Source organism: Canis lupus, chromosome 3, assembly GCF_003254725.2.
Source record: "Canis lupus dingo isolate Sandy chromosome 3, ASM325472v2, whole genome shotgun sequence".
Classification (NCBI taxonomy): Eukaryota; Metazoa; Chordata; class Mammalia; order Carnivora; family Canidae; genus Canis; species Canis lupus.
The window spans coordinates 91,710,389-91,728,247 of NC_064245.1; the positions used below are offsets into that span (position 1 = coordinate 91,710,389).

The following is a 17,859-nucleotide window of genomic DNA, read 5'->3' on the forward strand; positions in this document are numbered from 1 at the left end:
CTGGAGCGGGGCCTGCCGGCGGTGAGGGCTGCTGGCCGCTCCCCCGTTTCCTCTTGGCCGCGGGCTCCCGGCAGCCGCGGAACAAAGGGAGGATTGTGCCTCCCGGGCCGCTCCTGGCCGGGCCCCCGGTGCTGTGTGCGTGGCTGAGGCTCCACGCCCGCCTGCAGGGGCTCCGTGAGCAGAGGCCCACGGTCGGCACGACAGGCCCGGGCGCCCGGGAGCCTGTCCCAGCCCAGCTGGCCGCCGTCCTGCTCAGTGGCCACCGTCCCATCAGGGCCACGGGCCAGGATGTCTCGGCTGCGCCCTCCCCACGCCTTCCCCTTGCGGACGCTTCCTGTCGCCAGGCCCCGGCCCACGGCCCCACCCCCAGCCCGGGTCCCCCGTGGCTGGGACGCCTGCCGCCACCCCCACCCTGCCAGGCCCTGCCATCTGTCTGTGGCCGGGCCTCCTGGGTCACAGGGGTGGGAGGAGGCACACGCGCCCCGACACTCGGCGCCTGAGAGCTGCTTCACCCCCAAGCGTGAACGAGTGGGGCTGTGTGCGGCTGCGGGCCCACGGCTGGGGACACGGGCGGGGGACGGCATCAGGCAGGCGCTGTGCCGCGTCCCAGGCTCCTGCGGCTGCAGGCTGCCGACCGACTCGGGCTCTGAGGCCCCCCGAGGCCAGCCGGGCCAGCAGGACGCTCCAAAGACGCCCCGGCCACGTCCGTGCCTCTCCCAGAAGAGCCAGAGGCCCTGGGCTCCGGGCGGGGGAGCGGGCACGGCCTCCTGGCGACGGCCAGCAGCGGGGGCAGGGGTTCCCGCACCCCCACGGGCCCTGCCCCTCTGTGGCTGTAGCTCCCCCCACCGCCGTCAAAGGAGCCTTGTGGCCGCCCCAGGTAGCGGGTGCCGGTGGTCCTGGAGGGGCTCCAGGAAGGAGCAGTGCAGAAGGGCCCTGAGAAGAAACTGGAAAAGGCAGAGGGAAAGGCCTGAAGGAACAGGCATTGGCCCCCGCGAGCCCGGCCCACCCCGCCCACCCGCCGAGCCGGGCCCTCCGTGCCCAGGGCTGAGTCAGGGCTGGGGAGCGGCCAGCGCGGCAGGAGGTGCTGCCCAGGGTGCGCGGGGCCCAGGCGGGGTCAGCTCCCTTCACCGCGGCCCGGAGTGGGCGGGCCGGGCTCCCAGGACGCCGCCTTCCTGCCCACGCGTCAGAGGGTGGGAGCCCGGCCGGGCAGTGGGGGCTCAGACGAGTCTCCGTGAGGGCGGAGGGTCGTGGCCACTGAGCTCGTTGCCCTTCATCCACCCCGTCCCCACTAAAGCTAGGCGGCCACCAAGTTCTCGGTGACAAAGGCCCCAACCAGGTCCCCAGGGATGGCCGAGAGGGGGGCCCCCGGCCAGGAGTGGGCAGCTGTGGCCCGCCCCCCGTGTGGCGGCGGCCCTTGGGGGGCTGCAGGGACAGCACAGATCCGGGGGCAATCGCAGCGATCTGCAGGCACCAGGGAGGCTCGTGGTTTCCCAGGAAGGTCCAGCCTGCGAAGGCCCCGCTGCCCCCACACCTTATCCCGAGGCCCACCCCAAGATGAGCCAGTGCCGGAACCGGGCCTCCCCGCCGGGCCCCCTGCTCCTGTTCCCTTCGGGGTGGACGCTGCTGGGGGGCACGCGCTGCTTTCCTGCAAGGGCGCCTGCCCTCCGCCCAGCCTCCGTCCACGCCTCTGCTGCTCCACGGCCCCTGCCCCTCCCCTAGGGGAGCCCCCAGGCCCTGGGCCCCACAGCAGGCAGATGGCATGTCCTCGGCCGGGCCGGGGCTGACGCACCCCTGCTTCGCTACCATGCTCCCAGCGAGGGCCCTCGGGAGCACCGTCGCTGGGCCTTCCCGGGGCCTCAGTGCGCAGCTCACGGGCGCCCAGCACCCGCCCCCAGGATAAGGCCGGCGCCCGCCCCTCCGGCCAGCTGTTGGCAGCTGTCACCACCTGCCGGCCCAGGGCCAGATGCCCCACGGCTGTCGGCACGGGCAGCGGGGGGAGGGGTGTGCAGCTGCCGGGGGCGGGCAGCCGGGCCCAGCACCCCTTACCTGTGGCCACTGCGGGGCCTCGGGCCCCCGCCCTGCCCTGGACCGGCTGCGTGTTCCCACCCCGCCACGGTGGGGGACAGACATGGGCCCCAGCGTGGACCCCCCCTTGAGTCATCAGAGCCCCGGCCCCCCGGGGGCATTCCTTCCCCATGAGACGCTCGCCAGGCCAGCTCACTCCCCCCCCAGGGCTGCGGGCGGCTGGTAGGGTCCTCAGACCGCCTCACGGGCTTCTCCCTTTCGTCCCCCAGGGACCATGAGGGCGCCGAGGGCGCAGGGGTCAGCAGGCTCCGGGCTGCGCCCCCCCGGCCCAGGAGAGTGGCCTCGGCCGGGCCACAGGAGCCCGCCCCAGGTGGGTAGAGGCTGTGTGTCCGCCAGGCAAGCCCCAAGCCCCGGCTGGGCAGCGGGGACGCAGCTCCCAGGGAGCCTCGGGCCGCGGCCAGACCCGGGACCCCCAGGGGACACGTGTGCAGAGGGGCCCCGGAGCCCGCGCCTCGCCCGCCCCGAGCTGATGCTGGCTTCCTAGCCGAGCCCGCACCCGCCCACCCACGCCCGGCTGACCGAGATTCCCGGGGTGGGGGCGCGGAGGCAGGGCGGGCGGGGGCTAGGCCAGTCCCGGGCGGGCTCCCACCCACAGGCGGGCAGCTGCCGCCCGCAGAAGCAGACTCGGCGGGTCTGTGCGGCCAGAGCCATCGGCAGCGGCTGCCCGCGGCCCAGGGGGACTGCCCCGGGTCGTCCCTGCAGGACAAGCCCAGCTGGGACGGGCTCCGCACCCCTAGATCCCTCAGGCCCAGGGACATGCGCCAGCTCCCGCCCAGGGTCACCAAGGCACAGGGCCTGGGGGGCCAGGCATGGGGGGCTGGGGCACGGCCTGGACCCTCTGACCGGCTCTGCTCCTCCGCTCTCGCCACCACTGGCCCTGCCAGCGGTGCCACCGGCCAAGGCCTCCAGAGCCCGGCGGGCCGCTGCAGGCCACCCTGCTCGTGCTGGGTCGCCCAGGGCTTGGGCTCCATCGGCACCCCAGCCACCACCCTGGGTGGGAGCAACAGCCCCCGGGCCAATGCTTCCTCAGAGACGCCGTCACGATGCCCAAAAATAAACACCAAGCCCAGGCCCCCCGAGAGCCGCGGTGAGGTCAGCAGGGCCCACCCAGCCGGCCCTTCCATGGGGTGCGCAGCCTCGGCCCCCTGCCCACCGGACGTGCCCAGACGGTTCTCACACCTTACACTGGTGCCAGCTGTGGGCTGGGTCTGCTGCCCCGTGCGCAGCCCGGCCGGGGGACCCCAGCTCCCCGACAGGCCGCCCCCTGTGCCAGGGCCTGGGCAGCGTCTCCCGGGGGCACTTGCCGCACAGCCCCTGCAGCGGCTCCGGGCCCTACACGCCCCACGGACGCGGCGCCAGAGGCGGGGCAGCCTGGCCGGCAGCTGAGTCCAGCCCAAGGCTGAGCTGGCCCGCCCCGTGTCCTGTGTCCTGGGTCCAGGACTCCTGTCCTGTGTCCCACATCCTGCATTCCTGCCCAGGTCCCCTGGCCTGACCCCAGGACAGGGCTCTGATCTGCTGCCAGACCCTCCCGACCCAGGCACCCCCATCCTCGTCGGCCTGAGCCCCGCCCCCCCGGACAGCTGCGGGATGAGACTCCCCTTTGAAGCCAGGGTGGCTGGGAGGCGTGCAGGCCGCTGGGGGCGTGGGGGTGTCACACCCCGAGTGTCGAGCGCCAGCGGCCCTTTCAAGTTCTCCGGCTTCGCGGCCGGCTTATCACCACGAGGAACACATCACAGGGAGGTGCCGCCCGGCGCAGACGCGGGGCCCGCCCACCACACCCCCACCAAGGTCGCCAGGAGCGTCCTCCCCACATGGCCGCTCAGATGTCCCCGTCCAACCCAACGCGGCCAGGGTCGCTCCGAGGACGCAGCTGGGTCTGTGTCCTGGGCCTCCGAGCTGGGGGCTCCCGGGTCCCTGACGGGGTGGGGCGCAGGGCGCCGCGTCCCTGGTCATGTCCTCATGCAGGGGCCACCGTGTGGGGGCAGGGGAAGCCCGCCTCCCCACCCTCCGCTCCCCTCTGCCCCTCAGGCCCCATCCTGGGTGGGGGCCCTGCCCTTAGTGCCAGTGCCCTGTGAGCCACGGCTCTGCCCCCGGGACCAGCACCCACTGACCTGGCTCCGCCCTCACGGCCGACCCTGAGATTCTGTCCCAGGGTGTGGGGTGCGCGAGCCGGTCAGGAGCTGTCGGTGCACCCTGCGCTCTCCCAGGGGTCACGCAGCATAGAGCTGGGCCAGCCTGGGCAAAGCAGACGTGTGGGGCAAGGAGTGACCCACTGGAGGTGGGCCAAGGGAGAAGGTTCTGGAAGCTGCAGGCGACCCCCGAGAAGGGTGTGGAGAGCTGCAGGAAGCGGATTTGCGGGTCCACTTGGGCCGAGGATGCTGAGCACCAGGGTCTGGGCCGCAGGAAATGAAAGTGTGGGCTTTGGGGTGACCGGGCAGGGTCCCCTGCTCGGCGCAGTGGCCCTACATGTTCCCAGACTGGTCTGTGCATTGGTGCCCGGCGGGGGCCTCGGGGCTGCGGAGCTGGGACCCAGACCCTGTGGGGGGCTCGTGACGGGCAGGCCACCAGCCCCCACAGTCCCCAGGGCAGAAGGCAGTTCCCACAGCCCCGCCCCCAGGCAGACCCAGGAACCGGCTGGGAAGGGGGCGAAGATGCCTTGCAGGTTGGGGGGCCGGCCCCGCCTCGGACAGAAGCCCTGTCCCAGCTGGGGAGTGTCCGGGGTCAGCCACGGGATTGCCTGAAGCCCCCACACCCCCTGTGGCCACCCCAGGGCTCGGGCCACCCAAGGTGGTCTCCATCACCCAGAGGCCACCAGCCCCGGCCATGGAATTAGGGTCACTCATGGGCGCTGCCCCGGACCAGAGCATGGGGTCCATCCTGGGGCAGGGGCGGCCCGCTGCAGAGGACCCCGGCAGGGGCCTAGCCCGGCACCAGGCCTGCCTCAGCTGGGGACGGGGGACTCTTGGCCCTGCCCTCAGGGGCTCGGGTGCAGGGCACGAGCAGCACCTGGGAGACGACGGCCCTGCCCGCACGGCTGGGCAGACCCCACTCTTGTCCCCGCCGGCCCCCCAGACACCCGCAAAGCCCTGCTCCTGCCAGACCTTCCGAGGCCTGAGGACCCGAGCACTTCACACAGGCGGCGGCGTGAAAACCGCAGTGTTGTCATAGAGCCTCCATGTCCCCACCTGGAGGGCGAGACCGTTGTGCACAACCCGCTAGTGGCTGGGACTCGGGACTGTGCCCTCTGGGCAGGTGGCACCAGGACACAGGTGACCACGGGGCCCAGCACCCCAAGGCCCAGGCCAAAGCCACAGGCCTGGCCCCGAGGGCCATGGGGGCCATACTGGGGGAGCCGGGGCACTCCGTGGGCCGGTGTGCAGGACTCCAGCTAGGCAGGTACCTGCAGGTCGGGGAGCCGGTCAGTGTTCCCAACACGGCCGCCGGGGCTCAGTTCAGGGGCCCCAAGGGGTCAGCCCCGGAGCCTCAGGCCACTGCGGGACTCCTGAAGCCCAAGCCTGGCACACAGGCGCACGTGCGTGTACGTGCACACACCTGGACGTACAGGCCCACACGTGCACGCACACCTGTACAGATGGGTGCACTCACCTGGACACAGATGTGAGCACACACACCTGGACACACAGGCCCACATAGGTGCACACACACCTGGACACACAGGCCCAACAGGTGCACATACACCTGGAAACACAGGCCCACAGAGGTGCACACACACCTGGACACACAGGCCCAAATACAAGTGCACACACACAGATGCCAAAGGGAGACACACCAGCGTAGAGGAAGAAGATGCACATTTTCTTGTTTAACAAAATAAATTAAATATACGAAGCTTCAGCTCAAACTCTATATAAAATTACAGAGGTCTGGGGCTGCCACGGGCAGTGGGCTGTTGGGTGCCTGGCCCCACGGCGCCCACCCAGTTGGCCATCAGGCCAGGGACGTCCCAGGCCCGAGCACAGGCCTGCTCGGGGTGCCACCTTCCTTCCAGCATTATTAATATTATTATCTTAATTTCTTAAATATAAATATCAGGGGCCCTCCTTGCGGCAGTGGGGGGCAGGGTCAGCCCCGCGCTCCCGCCTCGGCCCAGGGCCCGCGCGGCTCCGCCTGACCTCCCGGCCCGCGGTGCTGGGGGCTCCTGGACACCCGGACAGGTGGTGGCTAAAATAGCTGCGTGCCCGCGGAGGGCTGGCCGGGACCGGCGGCAGGCACGGCGCGGGGGGCGGGCGCTTTGGGTTTGCGAGCGGGGGCCTCTCAGATCCCCTGCCAGGCGCGGGGCGGGCGGCCCGACCGCGGCCCCGGGAGATCCTCCCCAGGGCAGCTGGGGGTTCCTTCATCTACGGGCCCCTTGCTGCACGCGCGCCGCAGCGTCACCAACACGGGCCTTCCGCGGGGGCTGGGGGGCCGGGCGGGCTGCGTGGGTGCGCGTGTGTCTGTGTCCGGGGGACCTCAGACCCGGGGTGCCCTGGGGGCCGCCTCTGCCTGCGTCCCGGGGCCCGGCCCTCTGTGCCCCCGCGCGCCCACTCGACCCCGTGTGCCCGCCGCTGGCGCCTGGGGCTGGGGTGCGGGGTGCGGGGTCCCCGGGGCGGCACCTCTAGCACTGGTAGTGGATGTGCTGGTGCTGGTGGACCTTGCCCTCCACGTGCGAGTGCGTGTGTGAGTGCGTGTGCGTGTGCGTGTGCGTGTGCACGTCCGTGTAGAGTTTGGGGTAGAGCCTGGGCCCGGCGGGGGGGCCCGGGCCCAGCAGGTGCTGGGCGGCCGCAGGGGGCCCCAGCTCGTCACACAGCGCTGCGCCGGGGCCTGGGACGAGGGAGGGCGGCGCCGCGGGGTCCTTGTCCCCGGCCCGGTCGCGGGCGGGCACGGGCGGGCGGTGCGCGGGCAAAGGCGGGGCGGCCGCGGGCGCGCACGGCTTCTTCTTGGCCTGGCACAGCCACAGGAGCACGGTGCCCAGGAGGAAGACGGCGCCCGCGGGGATGCCGATGACCACGGGCCACGGCAAGCTCGTGCTGGACGACGCGGGGGCCACGGGCGGCCCGGGCGGCTTGGGGTCTGCAAGAGAGACGGGGCGGGGCGGTCGCCGTGGGTCCCGGAGCCTGCGCAGGCGGCCCCGCGCGCCGGCCTCCCGCCCCACGCACCTGGCAGCACGGTGAGGAAGGCGCTGCGGAAGCTGTAGCCCATGGTGTTGGCGCCCAGGCAGATGTACATGCCCGCGTCGTCCTGGCGCGCACGCGTGATGAGCAGCTTGTTGAGGTAGGAGCCGTCGGGCCTCGACCACACGTCGCCCGTGGGCAGCACCACGAACTTCTGGCCGCCCACGTCGATGGTGGAGTTGTAGCGGCCCTCGGCGCCGTACTCCACGCGCTTCAGCCACTGGATCACCGGCTTCACGTCACTGCGCACCTTGCACTGGAACGACGTGGTGCCCCCAAAGTCCACCGTCGTGTTCACGGGGTGCGTGCCCGTGAGCACGGGCTTGGAGCGGGTCCGCTCTGCACGAGGAGGGGCACGTCAGCGCGGCCCCGGGCACCGCCCGCCCGCCCCCCGGCCCGGCACTCACGGATCACGTCCACCTTGTAGGTCGCGTTGATGGCGCCGGCGCGGTTGGACACGCGGCACGTGTACTTGCCACTGTCCTCGGGGCGCAGGTTCTTCAGGCTCAGCGTCCACTTCTTCTTCCGGTGCTCGCCGGCCTCCAAGCCCGTCAAGGCCTGGTCGTCCTTCATCCACGTGATGTCGGGCCGCGGGTGCCCGCTGGCCACGCACTTGAGCCGCACGGAGCTGCCCACCGGCCGCGCGATCACCCGGCGCCTCATCTTGGAGGGCTGCGTGAAGCGGGGCCGCGCTGCGGGACGGGCAGCAGGGGTCAGCCAGGCCCCCGGGGGCTGCCCCACCCGCCCCGAGGAAGAGGGCGACGTCCGCCCCGTCTCACCCCACTGCTTGCCGGTCGGGTCCTCCTGGCCCCCCGAGGCGCCGTCGTGCCCCAGACGCTCCCTTCCCGGGCCAGTGTCATCTGCGGAGCGGAGGGCACGTGAGCGGGGGCCCCCGCGGCCCCCGCCCAGACCCCAGGCTGGTTCCCAGGCTCCCACCCTGGGCCCAGCTGGGAAAGCTTCAGAAACAGGAGCGGGAGTCCCGGGAGCACACCCACGTCCCCGTGTCCCGGGGACAGCTGGCCCGAACGGCCGCCCAGCCTGCCCCTGGGTGCAGGTGACCCCAACGGAGCCGCCCCCCCACCCCGGCTCCGGGGGGTCTGCAGGGCCCGCGGAGGAGGGGGCCGGGCCGCGCCGGCAGCTGCAGTAACCCTAGCCCACATCAAGGCGCCGAGGCCTCGGTGAGCTGACATGGCTCGCATACCGCCTGGTCATCCTCCCCTTTCAGAGGACAGTGGGGGGACGCAGCAGCGCTCCCGTCCTACAGTCCCGAGCAGGGCCCCGGGGGCGGGGCAGGCCAGGAATGCCCTCCTGCCACCGCCCGCCACCTCCGCCCAGCTGGGGACCCGGCGAGGGGCTGGCCGGGGCGGGCGTCCCCAAGCGTGAGACGGGCCACCGTGGCTGCCAGGGAGCCCGTCCCCGGGGACGCAGCCCCAAGGAGCCGTGGGGGAGGGCCCGGCGTGCGCCCGGCACCAGGGAGCACAGGGTGTGTCGCTGGGGACCCCGCCAGGCCCCAAGCCCGGCCCCAGAGGCAGCAGAGAACAGAAGGCCCTTGGCGGCCCCTCTGAACTCTGAAACCTGAGCCTCAAAGTTGGAACCGACGCCCAGGGCCCAGGCCGGCCGCCCGGCCATCCCCTGGTGGGACCACCGCGCCGGGGCGCCCGGGCCCGCTCCTGCTGTGCCCTGGGCACCCTGGGCTCCCCGTCGGCACAGCCTCTGCGGGGAGGGGACCCCGGGCACAGGCCCGCGGGGGTCCGGCCACAGCACCGCTCAGGCCCGTCATCCTGGCAGCCCTGGGTGGGGTGGGGGCCACTCGGGGAAGGTCCCCCGGGTCTGCTGGCTCGCGGCTCCCATGCACGGCCCGCCCCCCGCCCTGGCACGTCACTGACCCATCACGATGAGCGTGTAGTTGACGCTGAGGCTGCCGAAGCCGTTGGTGGCCTTGCACACGTAGGCGCCAGCGTCCTCGCGCTCCACCTCCTTCACCTTCAGGCCTTGGGGCAGCACGCGGAAGCGGCTCCAGCCGCCGTGGATCGTGCGGCCGTCCTTGGTCCACATGGTCAGCGGCGGTGGATCCCCCTCCACAGGGCACTGCAGCCGCACGGTGCGGCCCAGCCGGGCCACCTGCCTTGGGACCACCTTGTCTGCCATCCTTGGGGGGCCTGCGGGCCAGTCGGGGGGTCGGTCAGCGGGGAGGGGGCTGGCGGGTGCTCAGGGGCCCGGGGCAAGGGGGCCGTGCCTGTCGGGTCCCCCCCAGGACTCCGGGCAGATGCCGCCCAGGCAGCGAGGGCTGCTCCCAGGCCCCGGTGGGCAGCGTCCACCCTGAGGAACGGTCCCCCCCTGAGCGCCCCCACGTGCTGCCCCCACGGAGGAGCCACGACGCTGATGGGCACCCAGGGTGCACGCCCCGCACAGCCACCGTAGGGCACACGCGTGAGTCCACGCAGCACAGACACAGTTGGTGGCTTCCCCGAGGACGGTCGCCCCAGACCACGGGGCTGGGCGGGGGGCGCGGGGGGCGGCAGGGTTCCTGTCTGGCTGGCCGCCCCCGGCGGGAGCAGCCCACGCCGCCCGCAGTCGCCAGCCCGCCTCAGGAGCCTCTGCGTCCCGGACAGCGGGAGCGCCCCAAGGGGGTCCAGAGTGTGCCCCCCCGCAGCTCCCTACACCCACCTGCCCTGTGCGCCCCCAGCCCCCGGTCTCCAGGTGTCGGCCAGAGCACTCACCCCTCCCGTGGGCAGAGGCCGGCGTCCTGCACCCCGACCCCGACCCCGACCCCAAGGCGGTGTGTGCTCCCAGTGAGCACCTGGGGCTTCCTGCGTGTGTAATTAGCAGCGGGCTGAGCCGCCGGCCGGGGCGTCCCGGACCCACGGTGCTTCCGTGGGCTCTTCGCAGGCGGGAGCAGAGCTTCCTGGAGGCTGCCCCCACCCCGGGGACCCGATGCCGCCCCTCCACGGGCCTGCAGACACTGACGGAGCCACAGGGGGAGCGGGCGGCCCGGGGTCCAGGCGGGGAGGGTCCCGCGGCCCGAGGGGGCACAGGGAATCCCGGGGCCTCCCCGACGGCTGCCACCAACCTGGGCCCAGCCCGGCTCTCCCCCTGACACCTGCCTGATGCAGCCCACCAGGCCCCCCAGCCCCAGGAATGCTTCTCCTCTGCACCCCCGCTCCGCCTCTGCTAGGGTGCCCCCCTGCCATGGGGCTCCCAACACGGGCCCCAGCACCCAGGAGGGAACCGAGGCAGGGGCTGCTGAGTCCTCCACTGTGGACGGGCCCCCAGCGCGCCCAGGGTCCCACACCTGTCACCGCCGCAAGTGCCCCGTCCGAGGGGCCTCCCAGCGCGCAGGGCAGGGCGGGCAGCCCCCCGCTGACCCCGGGGCACACGCAGGCCTACAAACTGCCCAGGAAGGGCAGGGCACGGGCTGCGCCTGACCCGGGGCAGTCCCATCTGGCAGACTCGGCCTGCGCCCCCCCCGCCCCGCCGGGGGCACCCCCTGAGCAGAGAAGGGCCATCGGACGGTGCTTGCAGGGGCCGCAGGGTTTGAGGAGCTGGGGGGGGCATCGACCGGGCCTCAGAGCCACAGGCCCCTCGCTCCCTGTGGACAGGACAGGAGGACGGAGCCAAGGGACTGCCAGACGGACCGGAAGTGCGGCCCCGAGGACGCCGGCAAGCGGGACGGGGCGGGCAGGCCGGCAGCCAGAGCCCCAGCTGGAGCCAGCCTTATCCGAAAGCAAACAGCCCCCTTCCCGCCCCGGGCCAGCCGCCCTGCCCCCTCCAGCCCTGCCGAGCAGAGACCCCAGCGGGCTCACCCGAGGGAGCCCCCCCACCCAGATTCCTGGGGATTTGGCCGCCGCCGCGACTGCCACGGCTCTATATTTAGCCTGGGAAACACAAGCCCCCATTGTTCCACCTGGTCAGGTGTCCAAGCCGCCCAGCCCGAGGCAGACCGGGGCCACGGCCAGGAGATGGGCGGGGGGCGGGGGGGCGGGTTCCCAGCAGCCCCGGGGCTGCCCCTCGGCCCCCCCAGGACCTCCTCCAGGAAGCCACGGGGAGGGACAGGCGCGGTCTGCGGAGGCTGGGGCGGGGGCTCCCCCTGCAGGGGCTGACCACGCGGTGGGGGTGCTGGGGGTGCTGTCGCGGGGACGCACAGCCCGTCCCCCATCCTCCTCCCCGTCAGCTGGGGGAACGCGGCAGGAACGGGGGCCCGGGGGGGCTCAGGGGGCAGCAACCCAGAGAACCCCACACATATAGGTACACAGCCAGGCTCCCAGGTGCCGTCCAGGGCGCGGGTGTCACACGTACAGCATGTCACGCCGCCCCCCGACGCCATCCCCGGGCACACAGGGTGTCCCCCTGACGCTGTCCCCCCAGACACCATTGCTCTGACACCGTCCCCCCGACGCCGACCCCCGACACCGTCCTCGTGACACAAGGCTGCCCCCAGATGGGCACCCTCCACCCACACAGCCCCCGTGCGTGCACACGCAGGCACACACCCCAACAGCAGATGCCGACCCCCCACCCCCGCCCGCCGACACCACTGTTTCCCAGAGTTTAGGTCCTGCTATCACCCCACTGACACCCCTCCCTCCCCAGTGGCCCCAAGGAGGGCTGAAGTGGGCAGGGCCAGAAAGACGGAGGAGACACATGAGGGCTGCATGGGGACAGGACCCCCAAACGGCGCTTTCACCCCCCGGGGGCACCTGGAGCTCAGCCCCCGAACCTCAGTAACCCGCACGGCCTCTGCGCTGCCCGTCCCGTCCTGACCCACCTTCCCTCCGCCCCAACCGCAGCTGCCCTAACCCCTCCACCTGAACCACCCCGAGCCCCCTGGGACGGTTGGCCGGGCGGGGGGGCACTGCGTCCGCCCCTGTCCCTGCCCAGGGCTGAGCCATGAGGAGCCAGACCAGTGCCCCCCGGGGCCACGGTCACGGGTGGGAGGTGAGGCCAGCTGGCTCCGTCCCCGGTCACCCCCAGCAGCCCCAGGAGCCCCCAGCCCGGACGCGCCCTCTGGCGGGTGGTGCTCGGGCTGAGCTCCTGGGACGGGCTGGCTGTGCAGCGACTTCGTGGCCAGCGGGGCGGCCCTGACCAGAGGGCAGGCAGGGGGCTCTCGGGGGAGCGGGGCGCAGCTGCCATGCCCCCCGCGGAAGGAGGGGGAGCGGCCCTGGGCCCAGCATCCTCCCCGAGATGGCCCGGGAGGTGGGGATGCCAAGGCGAGGGCACAGGTGGGGACCCCAGGGCCCCGACAGGCAGGCTCCACCTCCGCCCTGGCTCCGAGCCGCTCAGGTCCCCGCGCACACGCGCACAGACTCCCGGTCACCAGCAGGCCTGGGGCGGCCCCTGGGGCCCGGACCCACAGGACCTGCGGTGGAACTGGTAGGACCCGAAGGACAGGTGGTTGCCCCAGAAACCAGGCGTCCTGCGTGCAGCAGAGGGCCAGGCTGACCCACCGCGCCAGCCAAGGCCGCCCAACCCACTGCCCAGGGGCCGCCCCTCGCCCGAGACCCCGGGGGGACCTCCACCGGGTCCTGACTCCAGGGCCCCTCCCTGCCGCTCGCAGGACAACCCAAGGGGCCACGGGGCAGCGCCCTGACAGTGCACGGCTCCTGGACCCACTGCCGCAGGGCGAGCTGCAGGCCACTGTGTGCGGCCCCCCAGCCGCCCCCCCAGCCGCCCCCCAGCCGCCCCCCCCAGCCGGCCCCCAGCCACCACCCCAGCCACCCCCCAGCTGGCCCCCATGCACCGCACACAAGCAACCCGGCCCCCCGCAGGCCGGGCCGAGGAAGCCAGGAGGGCCTCCCTCACCTGCTGCCCCTGCACCCAGAGGACGCGCTCACGTGACAAGAAGCCCGGACCCTCAGGGCCCTGCCCCTGACCCGCGAGGCCGCATGCGAGCCTGGAGCCCCTGGGCCAGAGGCTGACGCTGAGGCAGGACCAACGCGCCAGCTAGGGCGAGGGTGCGGGTGCCGGGCACCCCCCACCCCGGGCCAGCCCAGGCCAGAGGGCGTCTGCCCCCCTCCCTCCCACCCACCCGAGGGCTCTGACGGCTACAGGGTAGGCCACCCCGCTGTCCCCGCTGTCCCCGCTGTCCTGGGCTCTCGGCCCCGCTGCTGGGCTTCACTGTGAGCCCCGCAGCCCCCGCGGGCCGGGCACACCGCTGCAGGGGTGCAGAGGGCACCCTGGGCCCCTCCGTGGCTGGCGGCCCGCCACTCCTGCGGCTCGGCCCCGTGGGAGTCAGAGGGCGTCACTGCCGCGGGGGTCCCGGCCCAGAGCCAGGCCCAGCTGCCTGCCGCCTGCTGCCCGGGCCCCATCACGTCCTCCGGCCCCTCGCGGCACAGGGCTGGCCCGAACCTCCAACCACCTGGGGACGAGAGCAACTGCTTCCTGCTGAGATGGGCAGCACGGGGTCAGCAGGCCTGAGGCTGGAGCCCGTCCCTGCCACAACCCTGTCCTACGTGTCAGGACGCCTCTGGGAAGCCCCCACCTCACACCGGCTCCCCCCAAGGGGCACGGGCCCCCACCCAGGCCCACAGCTCTAGGCCTTGCCGCCAGCCGCCCAGTGGGGACACAGAGTGCAGAGGCCCCGGGACGCCCCCCGCTCCCCACACCCCTGGCCAAGCAGCGCCTCGGCCCAGCCCGGGCCTACCCCCACTCCCGGCCCCCAACCCGCCTCCCCCGAGCCTGCCCGGAGTGTGGGCCGCCTGGCTGCAGCTCCACCCACAGCAGCCCAGGACGGGGCCGAGAGAGCCACGCTGGACACCAGGGGATCACCAGGGAGGGCAGACGGCAGGCAGGGTGGGGTGGGGTGGGGTCGGGGCACCGGGCAGGCCTGTGGGGTCTGGGGCAGCGGCCTGGGCATCCCCGCCCCTCCACGGACCGCCTGCCACGGAGCCTGCCACCTGGACACGCCGGGGACGGCGCAGGAGGCCGGCCACCAGCAGGTAGGCAGCCGCACGCACGGCGAGCAGCCCGGAACCCCAAGCAGGCTGGGGCCGCTGCTGGGAAAAACCAACATTTCCCCAGGGCGCTGGGCGGGGGCTGAAGGCCCATTGATTCCCGCACAATGAAGAGCCTGCGGTAGGAGTTTCCAGGCCCAGCCAAAGGCCACTTTGTTCAGGGCTCCCTCCTCCCCCCAGAGGGGACAGTGATTTATTTTCTCTTCCAGGAGTGAGGCCCGAGACGTAAATGGGGCGGCTGGCCTGCATCCCCACCTCGCGGCGCCTGGGCCGCACACCCGCCTCAGCCCGAGGGGTCGGGGGAAGGCCCCCCGCCGGCCTGGCCAGAGGCCAAGGTCAGCCGGCGCCCCACGGCCGCGCGCCCTCCCGCGGATTCACGCACCCGGCGACCCTCCCCGACACAGCCCCGAGGGCAAGAAGGCGCCATCCCCGCAGAGTGGGGCGCCTGGCCCCAGGGTGGGTGCTGGGGGCGCCCAGGGCGCACCGGGGGGTCCGGAGGACCGGGAGGCGGCCTCCAGGCCTGGCTGCTCAGAGACCCGTCCATGGCACCATCCTTGGAACAGTTGCGGCCTGACAAGCCCTCCCGCGGGTCCTCCTAAAGCCACGCGACGGGTTCGGAACCCAAGTTCCCGCTGGAAGAACCTAAATCCGATCCTGCCTCAAAGCTGGAAAAGGCTGTTTCAGACAAACCCACCAGGATTGTGAAACTTCCAGAAAGGGGAACTTTAAAAACATGACCCGAGTGGAGAGACGTGCTGACTCCAGAAGGCGTGACGCCCGGGGAGGGATTTCGGCAAGCGGCCTGGCTCCGGGCTCCGGTCTGCCCGCGGCCCGCTTCCCCGCACCCTGGGAAGCGCCCGGGCCCTCGGGCCAGGCCTGGAGGACAACCGCCCGCCCCCCAGAGCCGCGGGGGCCCTTGCCCTTGGAGAGTGGCGCCCGTCCCTGCTGCCGCCGCGGCTGGATCCCGGGCTCGGTCCCAAGGCCAAGGCCGAAGGGAACACAGCAGGGTGTGGCCCCTCCAGGGTCCCCTGGCACTGAGGCAGGCCCTGCCGCCCGCTGCCATCACCGCGTCCACCCCTCTGCTCCGGGCTCCGGCCCAGGCCCAGGCCAGCACGGCGGCCTCAGAGCCTCCCTGGCCCAGCAGCCAGAGGACGGGCAGGTGTGGGGATGAGGGGAGTCCACGCAGATCAAAGAGGAACCGGAGTGCAGGCCGCTGGCCACCGGGGGGGCCCTGCGGGGTATGACCTGAGTGCCCGTGGTGCCAGGACGCTGCCAGGCCCCGCCGCGCCTGGGCAGCCCCCACCCTCCGGCCGAGTGGCCAGTCCCCTGCCGGGCAGGCGGGGGGGTACCGTGGCATTAGGCCCACCTGGGCTGCCGCCTGCCACCCAACACCCAAACGTGCCCATATAAGGCCGGGTTGGGCTCGGTGTACCCGCCGGCGGGGGGAGGGGTGCGAGGCCTCCGAGGACTGGTGGACAGGGCAGGGACGCTCCTGAGTGGTCAGCACGCCCAAGGGCTGGCCCGGCCCGAGGGCCCGCCTAGCTGAGCGCCGGCCAGCGCGGAGCATGGCGGGTGTGTGGTGGCCAAGGCGGATCTCCCATGGCCCAGCAGCTGAGGATGTACCTGGCGGGGGACAGGGTGCTGGGGCTGGGCCTCGGGTCGCGCCGCAGACCCTCCTCCTTGGACATCAGGTGTGCGAGCGGCCGCCGAGGGCTGGCACGCCGCTGGAGCAGGTGGTGCTGTGGGGCCCGACACAAGCCCGCGGCCCCTGCAGCGGCCCCTGCCCTCTACCTTTGCGGGGATGGGCAAGCTCGGGGCGCAGGGGTGGGGCTCGAGTCCCAGGTGCCCGCCATGTCCCCGCTGTCCCCAGACCGGCCCCGGCACCACGGGCGTCTCTGCGGGTTGCCGGGGCCTAACTGGGTCCACGGTGCTAAGCAGCCTGCGCCACCAAAGCCCCGGGGTACCCCGCTGCTCTCAAGCTCAGGCCCACGTGTGGATGCGAGTGTCCCCAGAGGCGCGGGGCCCAGCCGACTCCGCGGCAGGCGCGGGGCCGCAGGTGAGCCCGCCACGCCGGGGCAGGTGTGCCCTGGGTGAGCCGGGGTCCCGAGGGTGAGCGGGGGAGGGGCCCGGGGAGCCAGGGTGCCCTGCGGCCGAGCTGGGGCGCCCCCGGGAGGGGACCCGCGGGTGGGCCCGGCGCGGCGGGGAGAGCTCGGCGGAGCCGCGCGGCGGGCGGGGCGGGGCGGGGCGGGGCGGGGCGGGGCGAGGCACGCGCGCCAGCCGGGCAGTGTGGCAGGGTTCAGGGCCGGGAGCGAAAGGGGCGGCGCTGGCGCGGGCCGGGGCGCCGGGCGGGGCGCCAGGACTCACCTCGGGCGGCGGCGGCGGGCGGCAGGGCCCCCAGCAGCAGCGGCGGCAGCAGCAGCAGCAGCGCGGGGCCGGGCGTCATCGTGCCTGTGCGGACCTGGGGGCGCGGGGCGGTCAGGGCGGCGCGGGCCGGGGGCGCTCCGGGCGCAGGAGGCGGCGGCGGGGCGCCCCGCGGTATCAAAGCAGACAAAGGGTTCACGCTAATTGCCGGCCTCCCCCGCCGCCCCCCGTCTCCGAACACCGTCTGGATTCCTGGCGCGTGTGACTCGGGCCCTGCCCGCGGGACACACAACACCGGCGGCCGCGCAGATAATCGCCTGCGCCATTAGCGGACAAATTTGCGCTGGGGGGGGGGCCCACGTGGGGTGCGGGGCCGGGGGCGGGGCGCGGGCAGGACCACTGGCCCCGCGGGGCGGCGGCGGCGCGTGCCGGGCCCCGGGCCTCGCCCCCCGCCCCCGCCCGCCCCCCGGCGCCCCCGGCGCCCCCGGTCGGCCCCCCCCGCCGGACCCCCCAGCCGGACCCCGGGGTCGCGGGCGCGCGGACGGGCTCACCTCGGCGGGGCGGCAGGCGGCGGGGCTCAGGGCCGGGCCCGCGGGGCGCGCTGCGCGGTCATCGCCGCCCCGGGCGCCGCACCCCGGCCCCCGCGCCCCCGGGCCCGGCCTCGGGACGGGGCGGCGCTACCTGGGCGCGGGCGGCTCGGGCCGGGACCGGCGGCGGGGCCGGGGCCGGGGGCAGCGCGGGCGGGGCGCCGAGGGCAGCGGCCGGGGCGGGGGCCGGGTCCCGGGGCGGCGGGGCGAGGGGCCCGGGGCGGCGCGCCGCGAGGCGTCCTTCCCTGCGGGGCTTTGTCAACTCTCCCGGAGCGAGCGCCGAGCCCGCCGCGCGCCCCGCCCCGACACAACTTCCCTCCAATCGGCGCGCCCCGGCTCGCCCCGCGCCCGCCCCGGCCCGCCCCGCGCCCGAACTTCCCCCCAATCCGCGCGCGCCCGCCCCGCCCGGGCCTTAACCCTCGCCGTGCGGGCGGCCTGCGGGCGGGAGGCTCCCCGGGGCGCCGGCCCGCCCCGCCCCGCCCCGCCCCGCCCCCGCCCCCGCCCCCGCCCCGTGGGTCTCGGCCGCCCCCGCCCGCCACCCCGCCCCGCCCCCGCCCCGCCCCGCCCCCGCCCCGGCCGGTCCACCCCCGCCCCGTGGGTCCCGGCCTCCCTGCCCCGCCCCGCCCCCGCCCCGCCCCTTGCCCCGCCTCCCGGCTGGGCCCGCCCCTTGTCCCGCCCCGCCCCCTGCTCCGCCCCCGGCTGGAC

At 74.1% G+C, this 17,859-nt stretch overlaps 1 protein-coding gene across 1 annotated transcript; it reads right to left on the reverse strand.

Annotated features, from left to right (window-relative positions):
• Positions 1–5,880: 5,880 nt before the first annotated feature.
• Positions 5,881–16,664, reverse strand: FGFRL1 (fibroblast growth factor receptor like 1). The gene is made up of 6 exons (XM_025437865.3): positions 16,571–16,664; positions 9,143–9,415; positions 8,036–8,116; positions 7,664–7,948; positions 7,242–7,595; positions 5,881–7,155 (listed from the first exon to the last, which is right to left on the reverse strand). Exons 1-6 carry the CDS (start codon positions 16,647–16,649, stop codon positions 6,701–6,703), a joined length of 1,527 nt encoding a protein of 508 aa, XP_025293650.1. The 5' UTR covers positions 16,650–16,664; the 3' UTR covers positions 5,881–6,700.
• Positions 16,665–17,859: the final 1,195 nt, after the last annotated feature.

What these genes read in the sequence shown, in the direction of transcription:
- FGFRL1 (XM_025437865.3), bottom strand. Translation starts at nt 16,649, where the DNA reads ATGACGCCCGGCCCCGCGCTGCTGCTGCTGCTGCCGCCGCTGCTGCTG. An exon ending in CTACAAGGTGGACGTGATCC is followed by an intron (nt 7,596 to 7,663) that starts GTGAGTGCCGGG and finishes CTCCTCGTGCAG; the next exon opens with AGCGGACCCGCTCCAAGCCC. An exon ending in CTTCCTCACCGTGCTGCCAG is followed by an intron (nt 7,156 to 7,241) that starts GTGCGTGGGGCG and finishes TCTCTCTTGCAG; the next exon opens with ACCCCAAGCCGCCCGGGCCG.